General features: G+C 46.2%; 1 protein-coding gene across 1 annotated transcript in view; it reads left to right on the forward strand.

The window, feature by feature from the left end:
* The window catches only part of LOC137439389 (RIMS-binding protein 2), a 129,930-nt gene that overhangs the window by 30,217 nt on the left and 86,012 nt on the right, over positions 1–13,701 (forward strand). The window contains exons 4-7 of the mRNA XM_078768372.1: positions 11,410–11,460; positions 11,586–11,685; positions 11,872–12,008; positions 12,168–12,289. Of these exons, the coding sequence (XP_078624498.1) occupies positions 11,410–11,460; positions 11,586–11,685; positions 11,872–12,008; positions 12,168–12,289 (410 nt within the window). The remainder of the gene's footprint in view (positions 1–11,409; positions 11,461–11,585; positions 11,686–11,871; positions 12,009–12,167; positions 12,290–13,701) is intronic.

Raw genomic sequence — 13,701 nt, forward strand, 5'->3', positions numbered from 1 at the left:
GAGGGAATATCTTTTGTTATCGGGAATGATTTGGCTGATGGTCAAGTTTCTGGTAACCCGATGTTTGTTGAAAAGCCTAGTATGGAAAATAACATCGCACAGTTAGAGCAGGAGATTCCGGGTATCTTTCCATCCTGTGCCGCGCGCGACTCGTGCTATGGGTAGGAAGCGCTCTGAAGAGAAGAGGAAGGTACTGACGTCCCGCTTTGCACAGACACTTCTTGTCAAGTACCCTGAAACTAAGTGTCAGCATACACAAGTCAGGGATGGAGGCAATGTTGGCAAGCTCTTTGTAGGTGGACTGAACTTCAAAACAAGGGAAAGTTGTTCTGGACTCTGTCTTCGGCCAATATGGACCACTCTTGGAAGTGCGGCTGATAAAAGACAGGGAGACGCAAAAGTCAAGAGGGTTTGGCTTTGTCACGTTTGAAAACACAAAGGATGCCTAAGATGCAGAAAAGGATTTGAATGGCAAGGATTTGGATGGTCGGACCTTAATAGCAGAGAAAGCAGGTCATGGGCATCGTGGGGGCTACAGAGGAGGAAAACGTGGAGGTAGTTTCAGGGGTGGCTATGGCTCCCGGGGTGGGAGTAGTAGTTTTGGTGGTGGCCCCAGTCGAGATTACTCTGGAGGCTCCCAGAGTTACGGCAGCTCCCGAAGGGATGATTATCAGGGTAGTGCCCGAGAAGGATACCGCTATTCACGTGACTACAGCGACAAGCGCTCCAACCGTGATTATTATGAAAGTTAGGAAGAGTTTGAAGCACTGAATGCTGTGGAGCAGCCGAGCCAAGATTCCTACACGGATTAACCGTGAACTCCACATTCCTAAAGGCGTCCATGTAGTGAATACTTCCAGGCCTCACCACCCAACCACCATGAAACCTGGCTCTCAGCTCGGCCTCCCTAAAAAAGTGCTTTAGATTTGCTTGACTTTGGATTTTTGATCACAACCCCTTAACCTTCAATCAAAAAATGAAAAAAAAATAATCAGAGGTTGATGAGATGGAGTTTTGGCTTTGCAGGAGTTCAACTTGGAAATTGAGCATGTAAAGGGCAGGGACAATGTCGTTGCTGATGCTTTGTCCAGAGTGAACTAACTTTGGAAATCTCTGTAGGTTGTTTGAAGTTTTGTTGCTTTATTTTTGGGAAATATTGATTATATCGTTGCTCATGGGAATTGATGATTTGGGTGTGAGTTTACTTTTGTTTGTTGGGAGAGTTTTGCCTACAAAGAAAGTTTTCACTATGTTCAAACTTTCTTTCTTGAGGGGGAAAGTGTTACGGATTCGTCACTTCCATTGTGGTGGTTTGCAACCACTGTAAATATTTCTGATTCCATGTACTATTATTGTTTTCAAAAGGTTTATTGTTCATGAACTGTTTTCAAAAGGTAAAAAAGTTAATGTTAAAAGAAACAGTAAACCGGACCGGGAACCGGACGACGAAGAGGAAGAAGAGGGAGAAAAAAAGGCGGAGCGAGTGAATCGGACAAGAAGGAGCCGGGCTACTTGCGATCTGGAGCGAACGTTGGCGAGCAAGAGTCACTTGCGAACTTTCGGGTTCCCGGGAAAGGGATTCCTGCGACAGAGTTGTCATCGCTGTGACCGATCAACCTGCGTGTCAGGTTTTTGGCGGTGGATTCCGAGGAGAATTATCGCCGGGCCGTTATGTCTCAAGAATGGGTCGTCGGCCATTTTGACTCATGCAGAACTTGTGCTTCGCTCACGGTTTCGTCTCTTTTCGACCATTTTCACCGCATTCAGACGTCGATCTGGGGCGTGTGTGTGACGTGGCTTTTTGAAGGTTAATTCGTCCATACCCGAGGGTGTGGTCTCTCAGTCGCCTTGAGGGCACCTTTGGATTTCCCAGTCGCCTTGAGGGTGCCTATGACCCGAGTTGGTAGCGGGACTGTTCTTGCCATCCGAACGGGATTCTGGTCTCGATGGGACATCGTTCTGGCGATCGCTGGAGCACATCAACTTTGGCTTGGAGCCAGGAATAAGACACCTTGGGAATGTTCTTGGTTCACTCACTTGGAGCGCTGTGAGTTATATATTACAAAACTGATGGTACCATCATAGGATATTGATTGTACTTTTGATTACTATTATTGTTGTACCGTTATTCTTGTGTGATCGTAATACAGTATTTGTTTGTGAGTAACAATTGGGGTGGCTTCTCCATTGATCTTTGACATACAGAATAACACATTTTTCTGCCGTGACTCCTCTCGGGGCTCGGAGGTACACCGTGACCAGGGGGTCGGGGAGGAGCACGTAACACGTGTGTGACTTGCATGTTCACATGTCCGCTGGAGTGTGCACCTCGAGATTCGCTGAGCATTGATTTGGCAAATGAAAACAACGCGTGAACCTTCCCATCGGCATCTAAAATCGAATGCTTTGTCGCGAACCTTCCCATTGGCATCTAACATCTATCGCTTTGCCGCAAACCTTCCCATTGGCACCTAACATCTATCGCTTTGCCGCAAACCTTCCCATTGGCACCTAACATCTATTGCTTTGCCGCAAACCTTCCCAATTGGCACCTAACATCTATCGCTTTGCCGTAAACCTTCCAATTGGCACCTAAAATCTATCGCTTTGCCGCAAACCTTCCCGTTGGCACCTAACATCTATCGGTTTGCCGCAAACCTTCCCATTGGCACCTAACATCTATCACTTTGCCGCAAACCTTCCCATTGGCACGTAATAACTAGACTACGGATTTTTATGTTAAGAAAATAGGCCTTTTATGTTTTGAAAAGCGGAATTTTTTTTTTTTTTATGTGAAAAAATCCCGAAATATTTTTTTACCCCGTTTTATTCATTTTTTATTATTACCAAGTTTTTCAGAAATCAGTCAAAAAAAGAACAAAAAATGGTAAGCTTTTTCCTGCACAACATTAAGCACTCTGGGCTAGTAAACAGGTAAAAAATGACGTTCAGGTACCTTGATTGCAACCGCATTGTTTGATAAGTAGAGGACTAGAAGAAATTGACAAGACCCTTTTAGGAACTGTTAAAGTAGGTGTTTGAAATCATTATCTTGGTAATGTTCTCCTTGGTGAGGCGGTGTCGGCGGTCGGTGAGGACGTTTCTGTAGACGGAGAAGGACCTTTCCACGTCGACGCTGACGATGGGGCAGTACCTCAAGAGGGGGATGTCAGCAAGCTTGACTCCAGCCGGCACACCAACCTCAGATCCGTGCTGATCTCCATCCAGGATCAAAGCCACTGTCCTCAGCACACCAATGTCGGGATTGCGCTGCAGCACCGCCTTGAACTTGGTGAGCAGGATCTCCTTACGGCAGCCTCGGATCTTTTCGAGCTCCTCCTTGGCCTGATCAAGGAGCTGGAAGGCCTTGGCCAGCTCCATGCCGGCCTCCTCCAGCTGCTTAAGGATCTTCGGGATGAAAGACACGTGGGCATTTAAGAAGACCAAACTGAACTTGATGTCCGCCTTTCCGAACAGGTCCTTGGCACTCCGGATTGCCATCGCGTCGTCATCGTTCAGCTGGTCCACAATGTCCTTGACGGCCTCGAAGTGCTCGGCGTAAAACACCGCGGCGTCGATCCACGTCGCCCACCGAGTCAGAATGGGCTCCGGGGGGAGAGAAAGATTGGGCTGCTGCTCCTTCCAAAAGACAACACGCGACGGGGCTTTGACGAACACCTTCTTCGTCGTGGCAATCAGGTCGTTGACGTCCTTGAACATTTCTCGGACTGTCTCGCAGACACGGTGGAGCGCATGGGCAACGCAAGTCACATGCAGCAAGTCCGGGAAGAGTTCCTTCAGGGCATGGCCGGCCTTGATCATATAGGCCGCGGCGTCGCTGACGAGGACCTTGAGGCACTCCGGCTTGAAATCAGGCCAAAGATAGCGCAGCGTGTCATTGACTGCGCGCACGATCTCCCCGGAGTTGGTCTTCTCCAGAAACATGCACTGGACGAGGTGGGGACGAAAGTACCCCTCCTTGGACAAGCGTCCCGCGATGATGTTGGCCACATATCGACCTGCCGAATCGGTCGTCTCGTCGACTGACAGCCAGATGGGCTGCTGTCCGAGGTCGGCACGGATCCCCGCCAAGGCCTCGTCGTAGCACTTGTCGAGGTAGTGCTTTCGAATCCAGCTTTCATCGGGGACCTGGAGAGTGATGTGCTTCTCCAGGAACGACCGGAGGGCAGGGTTTTCCAATTTCGACCATGGGATGCCAGCGGCCAGCATGGGCTGGCACAGCTCCTGAGCCACGACGTCGCACTTGTGCCTCTTTCCGCCACCAAAGTCCTCCATGGTGGCTTGCGTGACCGTCCTCTTCTTCTTCAAGGCCAAGTTGCTCTTGTGGCGGTCTCCTCGGACATGTTGGGCCAGCTCAGACTTCTGCTTCACCCGGAAAGTCTTTTCACAAGCTCGACAGAAAGCCGTGTCACTCGACACGTACTTGAAGGTGGCCCCATCGCCGCCAGCGTTGGATTCCTTCAGCCACTTGTCACGAAGAGCAGCACTCATCTTGATAGGAGACTTGTTCACACTTTGTGTACACTCTCTCACTGTAGTACACCGCCTCACTGCTGTACACGCTGGAGACGCAAGTGGACGCAACGTTTTGTTTTTGAGATCGATCGCAGTTAAAAATTTCGATCGCAGTTAAAGATTTCGAGCGCAGTTAAAAATTTCGAAAAATTCCCTAATTTTTTTTAGCTTTGCCAGACATTTTCGACCAAAAAGGGCATTTTATTTAATTTTTCCCGAAAAAGGGCGAAAAAATTTTTTCTCCGAAAATAGCAAAATAATTTTTTTGTGCGCAAAAAAGCCGTTTTATGTGAAAAAATATTTTTTATTTTTTCACATAAAAATCCGATGTGCAGTAATAACTAATGCTTTGCCATGCACCTGGCATGTCTTTTCCCACCCCAAGTGTAAACCCCACCGTACTAACAAAAAATTTGAAAACGATGATGACATTCAATTTGCAGGAATGCAGGCATATTTAAATGATTTATTAAACAAAACATGAGGCACGAATCTTGACCGAGGATGAAAAAACTTAGGTATCGACAATAAATGATCGGGCAAATACCTCTTTCTTATGCCAAAGGTACAACTACCAGATATAGGGATTTGGTCAGGAAAAGGCAGGTGAAATTAAAAGTGTGGGGGCAAAGCACCAGTTGGTATACCTCAATCAACCTCCTGTTGATTTCAACCAATGCTCTACCTGTCCGCCGACGCAGATCAACCCTAACCATCATAATTACGACTAGTTCTTCATTATATAGGTGTGTGGAAACAGAACAACCAGACTTGGTGGCATAATGCTTCTAAGAGCATCTACTCTCATTTTGGGATGTTGGTGCTTCGAACCCCGGCCGAAACATACTAAAGCCGAATGAAGAGTCCCAAGGGGGCAGATGGTCATGTCCCGATGAAGGACATCGTAGTTTAGAGCATGAGGTGATAAAGTTGATTTTCAGTTTGATTTGATAGAGAATTATGGGCCCGTGGGGGCTGTGGGATGACCCGAGGTGGTGGTGAACAGCCATATTGAAGCCCGAGAAGAAAGAGTGAGGATCAAAAAGACTGAGGAAATTTGTTCCATTGGTGAGAGAAAAGAGAAACAAATGACTTGGTGAGTAGGGAGCCTGGATTTTGGGACTTTTACCAGAAGTGGGCTACTGGCAAAAATGTGCTCCCTGGAGAAATCAAGGGGTTGGTTGGGGGTGGAGCACAGAAAGGCCAGAGGGTGGAAGACCCATAAAGTAGGTGGTAGAGGATGGACCACAAACTTGTCCAGTATGCGAGAAGAACAAACGCAAAGACTCAAGTGATTCCAATGATTTTGAGGGCCTTGGACTCGACGACATTAAGTTGTGAAAGGTATGAGGGAGGGTTGCCAGTCCAGAGGGGAAAGCAGGGCACTGTCTAGCTGTTAATGAAGTCCTTGTAACAGGCTGTTAACGAAGTCCTTGTAACAGGCCGTTAATGAAGTCCTTGTGGCAGGCTGTTAATGAAGTCTTCATAGCAGGCTGTTAGTGAAGTCTTCATAGCAGGCTGTTGGTGAAGTCCTCATAGCAGGCTGTTAGTGAAGTCCTCATAGCAGGCTGTTGGTGAAGTCTTCATAGCAGGCTGTTGGTGAAGTCCTCAAAGCAGGCTGTTGGTGAAGTCCTCAAAGCAGGCTGTTCATGAAGTCCTCAAAGCGGGCTGTTAATGATGTCCTCAAAGCGGGCTGTTCATGAAGTCCTCAAAGCGGGCTGTTAATGAAGTCCTCGTAGCAGGCTGTTAATGAAGTCCTCTTAGCAGGCTGTTAATGAAGTCCTCGTAGCAGGCTGTTAATGAAGTCCTCGTAGCAGGCTGTTAATGAAGTCCTCGTAGCAGGCTGTTAATGAAGTCCTCGTAGCAGGCTGTTAATGAAGTCCTCGTAGAAGGCTGTTAATGAAGTTCTCTTATCAGCATGTTAATGAAGTCTTCTAGCAGGATGTTAATGAAGTCCTCATAGCAGACTTTTAATGAAGTCCTCATAGCAGGCTTTTAATGAAGTCCTCATATCAGGCTGTTAATGAAGTCCTCGTAGAAGGCTGTTAATGAAGTTCTCTTATCAGCATGTTAATGAAGTCTTCTAAAAAACCACCTTTAGAGGCCATTTTTCCCCGCAAGCGGGGATTGGCCTTTTTCGGGAACCGTGGTAGTTGTTGTTTTTCGGTCCCCTTTTTGAAGCAATGTTTTACGGCCGGATGCCCTTCCTGACGCCAACCCTTTTTGCCGCCTTTAACGACAAGCAGGGAATTACCAGTGAACTGGTACTCAATTAGCCGACCTCGGAAGGATGACAGGCTGAGTCAACCCCCCTGGCGTTAATTCAGCGATCGACCGGGTTTCGAACCCAGGAACCTAGGATCCTAAGCTGACACCCTAGCCGCTAGCCCAACACCAGGATTAATGAAGTCTTCTAGCAGGCTGTTAATGAAGTCCTCATTGCAGACTTTTAATGAAGTCCTCATAGCAGGCTTTTAATGAAGTCCTCATATCAGGCTGTTAATGAAGTCCTCATATCAGGCTGTTAATGAAGTCTTGTAGCAGCTGTTAATGAAGTCCTCATAGCATGCTGTTGATATCCTCTTAGCAGGCTGTTAGTGAAGTCCTCATAGCAGGCTGTTGGTGAAGTCTTCATAGCAGGCTATTAGTGAAGTCTTCATAGCAGGCTGTTAGTGAAGTGTTCATAGCAGGCTGTTAGTGAAGTCTTCATAGCAGGCTGTTAGTGAAGTCCTCATAGCAGGCTGTTAATGAAGTCCTCATAGCAGGCTGTTAGTGAAGTCCTCATAGCAGGCTGTTGGTGAAGTCTTCATAGCAGGCTGTTGGTGAAGTCCTCATTGCAGGCTGTTAGTGAAGTCCTCATCGCAGGCTGTTAGTGAAATCCTCATTGCAGGCTGTTAGTGAAGTCCTCATAGCGGGCTGTTCATGATGTCCTCAAAGTGGGCTGTTCATGATGTCCTCAAAGTGGGCTGTTCATGAAGTCCTCAAAGCGGGCTGTCAATGAAGTCCTCAAAGCGGGCTGTTCATGAAGTCCTCAAAGCGGGCTGTTCATGAAGTCCTCAAAGCAGGCTGTTAATGAAGTCCTCAAAGCAGGCTGTTAATGAAGTCCTCAAAGCGGGCTGTTAATGAAGCCCTCAAAGCGGGCTGTTAATGAAGTCCTCAAAGCGGGCTGTTCATGAAGTCCTCATAGCAGGCTGTTAATGAAGTCTTCATAGCAGGCTGTTAATGAAGTCCTTGTAGCAGGCTGTTAATGAAGTCCTCATATCAGGCTGTTAATGAAGTCTTGTAGCAGCTGTTAATGAAGTCCTCATAGCATGCTGTTAGTGCAGTCTACATAGCAGGCTATTAGTGAAGTCTTCATAGCAGGCTGTTAGTGAAGTCTTCATAGCAGGCTGTTAGTGAAGTCTTCATAGCAGGCTGTTAGTGCAGTCTACATAGCAGGCTATTAGTGAAGTCTTCATAGCAGGCTGTTAGTGAAGTCTTCATAGCAGGCTGTTAGTGAAGTCTTCATAGCAGGCTGTTAGTGAAGTCTTCATAGCAGGCTGTTAGTGAAGTCTTCATAGCAGGCTGTTCGTGAAGTCTTCATAGCCGGCTGTTAGAGAAGTCCTCATAGCAGGCTGTTAGTGAAGTCCTCATAGCAAGCTGTTAGTGAAGTCTTCATTGCAGGCTGTTAGTGAAGTCTTCATAGCAGGCTGTTAGTGAAGTCTTCATGGCAGGCTGTTAGTGAAGTCATCATAGCAGGCTGTTGGTGAAGTCTTCATAGCAGGCTGTTGGTGAAGTCCTCATTGCAGGCTGTTAGTGAAGTCCTCATCGCAGGCTGTTAGTGAAATCCTCATTGCAGGCTGTTAGTGAAGTCCTCATAGCGGGCTGTTCATGATGTCCTCAAAGTAGGCTGTTCATGAAGTCCTCAAAGTAGGCTTTTCATGAAGTCCTCAAAGCGGGCTGTTAATGATGTCCTCAAAGCCGGCTGTTCATGAAGTCCTCAAAGTGGGCTGTTCATGAAGTCCTCAAAGCAGGCTGTTAATGAAGTCCTCAAAGCGGGCTGTTCACGAAGTCCTCAAAACGGGCTGTTCATGAAGTCCTCGTAGCAGGCTGTTAATGGAGTCCTTGTAGCAGGCTGTAAATGAAGTCTTTGTAGCAGGCTGTTAATGAAGTCCTTGTCGCAGGCTGTTTATGACGTCCTTGTAGCAGGCTGTTAATGAAGTCCTTGTAGCAGGCTGTTAATGAAGTCCTTGGAGCAGGCTGTTAATGAAGTCATTGTAGCAGGCTGTAAATGAAGTCCTTGTGGCAGGCTGTTAATGAAGTCCTTGTGGCAGGCTGTCAATGAAGTCCTTGTAGCAGGCTGTTAATGAAGTCCTTGTCGCAGGCTGTTAATGAAGTCCTTGTAGCAGGCTGTTAATGAAGTCCTTGTAGCAGGCTGTTAATGAAGTCCTTGTAGCAGGCTGTTAATGAAGTCCTTGTAGCAGGCTGTTAATGAAGTCCTTGTAGCAGGCTGTTAATGAAGTCCTTGTAGCAGGCTGTTAATGAAGTCCTTGAAGCGGGCTGTTAATGAAGTCTTTGTAGCAGGCTGTTAATGAAGCCCTTGTATCAGGCTGTTAATGAAGTCCTTGTAGCAGGCTGTTAATGAAGTCCTTGTGGCAGGCTGTTAATGAAGTCCTCGTAGCAGGCTGTTAATGAAGTCCTCGAAGCAGGCTGTTAATGAAGTCCTCGTAGCAGGCTGTTAATGAAGTCCTCTTAGCAGGCTGTTAATGAAGTCCTCGTAGAAGGCTGTTAATGAAGTTCTCTTATCAGCGTGTTAATGAAGTTCTCTTATCAGCGTGTTAATGAAGTCTTCTAGCAGGCTGTTAATGAAGTCCTCGTAGCAGGCTGTTAATGAGGTCCTCGTAGCAGGCTGTCAATGAAATCCTCGAAGAAGGCTGTTAATGATGTTCTCTTATCAGCATGTTAATGAAGTCTTCTAGCAGGCTGTTAATGAAGTCCTCGTAGCAGGCTGTTAATCAAGTCCTCGTAGAAGGCTGTTAATGAAGTTCTCTTATCAGCGTGTTAATGAAGTCTTCTAGCAGGCTGTTAATGAAGTCCTCGTAGCAGGCTGTTAATGAAGTCCTCGTAGCAGGCTGTCAATGAAATCCTCGTAGAAGGCTGTTAATGATGTTCTCTTATCAGCATGTTAATGAAGTCTTCTAGCAGGCTGTTAATGAAGTCCTCGTAGCAGGCTGTTAATGAAGTCCTCGTAGCAGGCTGTCAATGAAGTCCTCGTAGCAGGCTGTCAATGAAGTCCTCGTAGAAGGCTGTTAATGAAGTTCTCTTATCAGCATGTTAATGAAGTCTTCTAGCAGGCTGTTAATGAAGTCCTCAAAGCAGACTTTTAATGAAGTCCTCAGCAGGCTTTTAATGAAGTCCTCATAGCAGGCTGTTAATGAAGTCCTCATATCAGGCTGTTAATGAAGTCTTGTCGCAGCTGTTCATGAAGTCCTCATAGCATGCTGTTGATGAAATCCTCTTTGCCGGCTGTTAGCGAACTCTTCATAGCAGGCTGTTAGTGAAGTCTTCATAGCAGGCTATTAGTGAAGTCTTCATAGCAGGCTGTTAGTGAAGTCTTCATAGCAGGCCTTTAGTGAAGTCTTCATAGCAGGCTGTTCGTGAAGTCTTCATAGCAGGCTGTTCGTGAAGTCTTCAAAGCAGGCTGTTCATGATGTCCTCAAAGTGGGCTGTTAATGAAGTCCTCAAAGCAGGCTGTTTATGAAGTCCTCAAAGCAGGCTGTTCATGAAGTCCTCAAAGTGGGCTGTTCATGAAGTCCTCAAAGCGGGCTGTTAATGAAGTCCTCAAAGCGGGCTGTTCATGAAGTCCTCAAAGCAGGCTGTTAATGAAGTCCTCAAAGCAGGCTGTTAATGAAGTCCTCAAAGCGGGCTGTTTATGAAGTCCTCAAAGCGGGCTGTTAATGAAGTCCTCAAAGTAGGCTGTTCATGAAGTCCTCAAAGCAGGCTGTTAATGAAGTCCTCGTAGAAGGCTGTTAATGAAGTTCTCTTCTCAGCGTGTTCATGAAGTCTTCTAGCAGGCTTTTAATGAAGTCCTCATAGCAGGCTGTTAATGAAGTCCTCATATCAGGCTGTTAATGAAGTCCTCATATCAGGCTGTTAGTGAAGTCTTCATAGCAGGCTTTTAGAGAAGTCCTCATAGCAGGCTGTTAGTGAAGTCCTCATAGCAGGCTGTTAGTGAAGTCTTCATCGCAGGCTGTTAGTGAAGTCTTCATCGCAGGCTGTTAGTGAAGTCTTCATAGCAGGCTGTTAGTGACGTCTTCATAGCAGGCTGTTAGTGAAGTCTTCATAGCAGGCTGTTAGTGAAGTCTTCATAGCAGGCTGTTAGTGAAGTCTTCATAGCAGGCTGTTAGTGAAGTCCTCATAGCAGGCTGTTAATGAAGTCCTCATAGCAGGCTGTTAGTGAAGTCCTCATAGCAGGCTGTTGGTGAAGTCTTCATAGCAGGCTGTTGGTGAAGTCTTCATCACAGGCTGTTGGTGAAGTCCTCATCGCAGGCTGTTAGTAAAGTCCTCATTGCAGGCTGTTTGGTGAAGTCCTCAAAGTGGGCTGTTAATGAAGTCCTCAAAGTGGGCTGTTAATGAAGTCCTAAAAGTGGGCTGTTAATGAAGTCCTCAAAGCGGGCTGTTAATGAAGTCCTCAAAGTAGGCTGTTCATGAAGTCCGCAAAGCAGGCTGTTAATGAAGTCCTTGTAGCATGCTTTTATTTTCTGTGAATTTATATCTGTTTGTGTTTTGTTCTCACATTCATAATTTTTCGTTTTCTTCAAAATAAATTTTTGTTTTCTTTCAAACTTTTTGCTTGTATTGCTTTCTGTTTGAAACTTTAATACTGTTTTTCAGCTGAAAGTTGAAGACCAGAGACAAAACAATGAGATTGTGACAACGTTAGAGGTAAGCAGAACTCATTGGCTGACTGAGGTGGTGAATTGACTGCTTTTGTTCCTTGTATGATGGTATTATTTGCCAAACTTGACTCAAGAGGCCTTAATGCATACCTTACTGTGCATGGTTCTCAGACTAAGGTCCTTGAACTGGAGCAGTTCTGTCAACTCCAGAGCGAGCAGTTTAACAGGCTCTCCTGCCAAATGGAGATGTTGCGTCAAGATCCGAGACAAGGTGATGACCAGGACGGTTCCTGCTTTATTTTAATGAATGTGGTTATGAAAGTTTAATGCCACTTATTGTAGACATATGCATCACAGGTGGGCTAACCCCCGCTCTAGCAGGGAAAATGGCCTTAAAATGCATGTCGTTGTTGTTTTTGTAGACATATGCAAGGGTTATTTTGTCTTTTCACCTTAGTTTGCTGTGTGAGATCCTCTGCATGCTCAGTTAGCCCTCCCAAGGCTGGGTCGAGCACCGTTAGCTTCTGGAAGGATGTCCCTTCGAACCCCTTGTCCTGCACTTTGAATTCTGCCTGTCGTCTGGAGATGTGTGAGGTGAGAGATGTATAATGCCATAAAGGAGAATAGTTGCTGGTATGTTTGCCTGCTTTCTTTGAAGCCAGCTGCATCTGTGTGTGTCTTGCACAAAAGAATGTTCATTTTGACACTTGTCGCTCCAACTTAATATTGAATACCTAATTATTCTTGGACCAGATACACTCACAGGTGGATACCGTCAGCGAGGTAGAAGACCTGGAAATGGACTCAGTTTCTCAATCAAGCAGCATTGGTCCTCAAAAGGACAGGAAGCTTCGAGTTTTTATTGCACGTTACAGGTAACATGCGAGCCCGTGTTTGTCATCTACATCATGAGCATAATCCTCATTTTCTGCATCGACGCATCCCTCTGCAAATTGCATCAAAAAGTTCTGTGGATATTACGACTTAGATTTGGTTGTCAATTTAGGATTGAGTGACGTTGCACCAAGAGCGATTTTAAGTGGTGAGTGACAATGTGCCAAGGTAAGGTCTCAAAAGTGTCCAATAGCAAAATATTCGCTAACTACGGAAGTTTACCTTCCCTCCCTCCCTCTAACCCCCAAGTCTTTGACCTAGTGTTGATCAAGTTAATGGACTTCAGGTGGCTGCATGAAATCCAGGCCGAGGAAAATGAAATTGAAGAATCCCATTCAGTCAAACCTTGCTAAGTTTTGGAAGATTCATGGAAAATAAGATGGCACAATGACGATGATGATGTGAGTCGTTGCTTTCGACGAATCTCTTCCCTTCGTTGGCGTGTTCACGAAGCATTGTGTGATGGCTGCACAGGTAAAAATGGGTGGTAAGCAGGTGAGCAGGTGCCAATGAGGGGAAAGACCTGCACACAGAGATGCGATTAAAGTGATAGAGGTGTGTGGTATCCCTCTTGCACTCTATTCCTATGAGCATCGTTGGCTGCAAGTACAGTAAATGCAATGTAAAGTCTGATGCACAAAGGTGCAGCACACTGGCCAGGTCGGCAGTATGAGGACAGCTGTCCTTGATGTCCAGGGTGGACATAGCTGTCTGCAGATGCTGTGCAGTGATGCCTAAGTTGGCGCCACTACCGACTTTCATGGGCACATTTTTCCACTATGTGGCGTTGTCCAGGTTGACCTACAGGTGCGGTTTGATATCCGAGTTTCCTTCTCAAAGCCTTAGCCTAAAGTGGCTTCCCCCACAAGGCAGTGGGGTCTGTTACCCTGGACAAGGGGCCCATACCAGGTACTGTCAGGCCCAGGCCTCGCATATGGCAGGGACATCACTCCCTGAGGTAGCTGAAAAATAGCTGCCCTGCTACCCAGCTGATGGCACGATAGGTGTTGTCCAAATTCCTTGTGCTCCGCAGGTGTGGTGTTTCATCATTAAATGCTGTGAGCATTTGCTCGGACATGTTAAAGATACCACAGTCCCTTTCACAATATAAGGGCATTTCCGAATCTGGATGTAAAAATTGGAATAACTGGTGATTGTAAAAAGACTTCGATTAGGAAAAGAATTGTGAATAAACCGATGAAATGCTGCAATTATAAGACTACCTTTGGATATCAATAGGCTCACCTGCACACAACAGACACAAAAGCTTCCTTCGCAATGAAATCAGAGACACTCGGCTGCTTTACCTGTACCTCTAATTTTGAACAGCCTTTGTAGAACAAGTTATATAAATTGCAGCTTAACAAATGGATGAATTGCTAAAAGCAGTGAA

This window comes from Myxine glutinosa, chromosome 14, assembly GCF_964187855.1.
Source record: "Myxine glutinosa chromosome 14, kmMyxGlut1.1, whole genome shotgun sequence".
NCBI lineage: Eukaryota > Metazoa > Chordata > Myxini > Myxiniformes > Myxinidae > Myxine > Myxine glutinosa.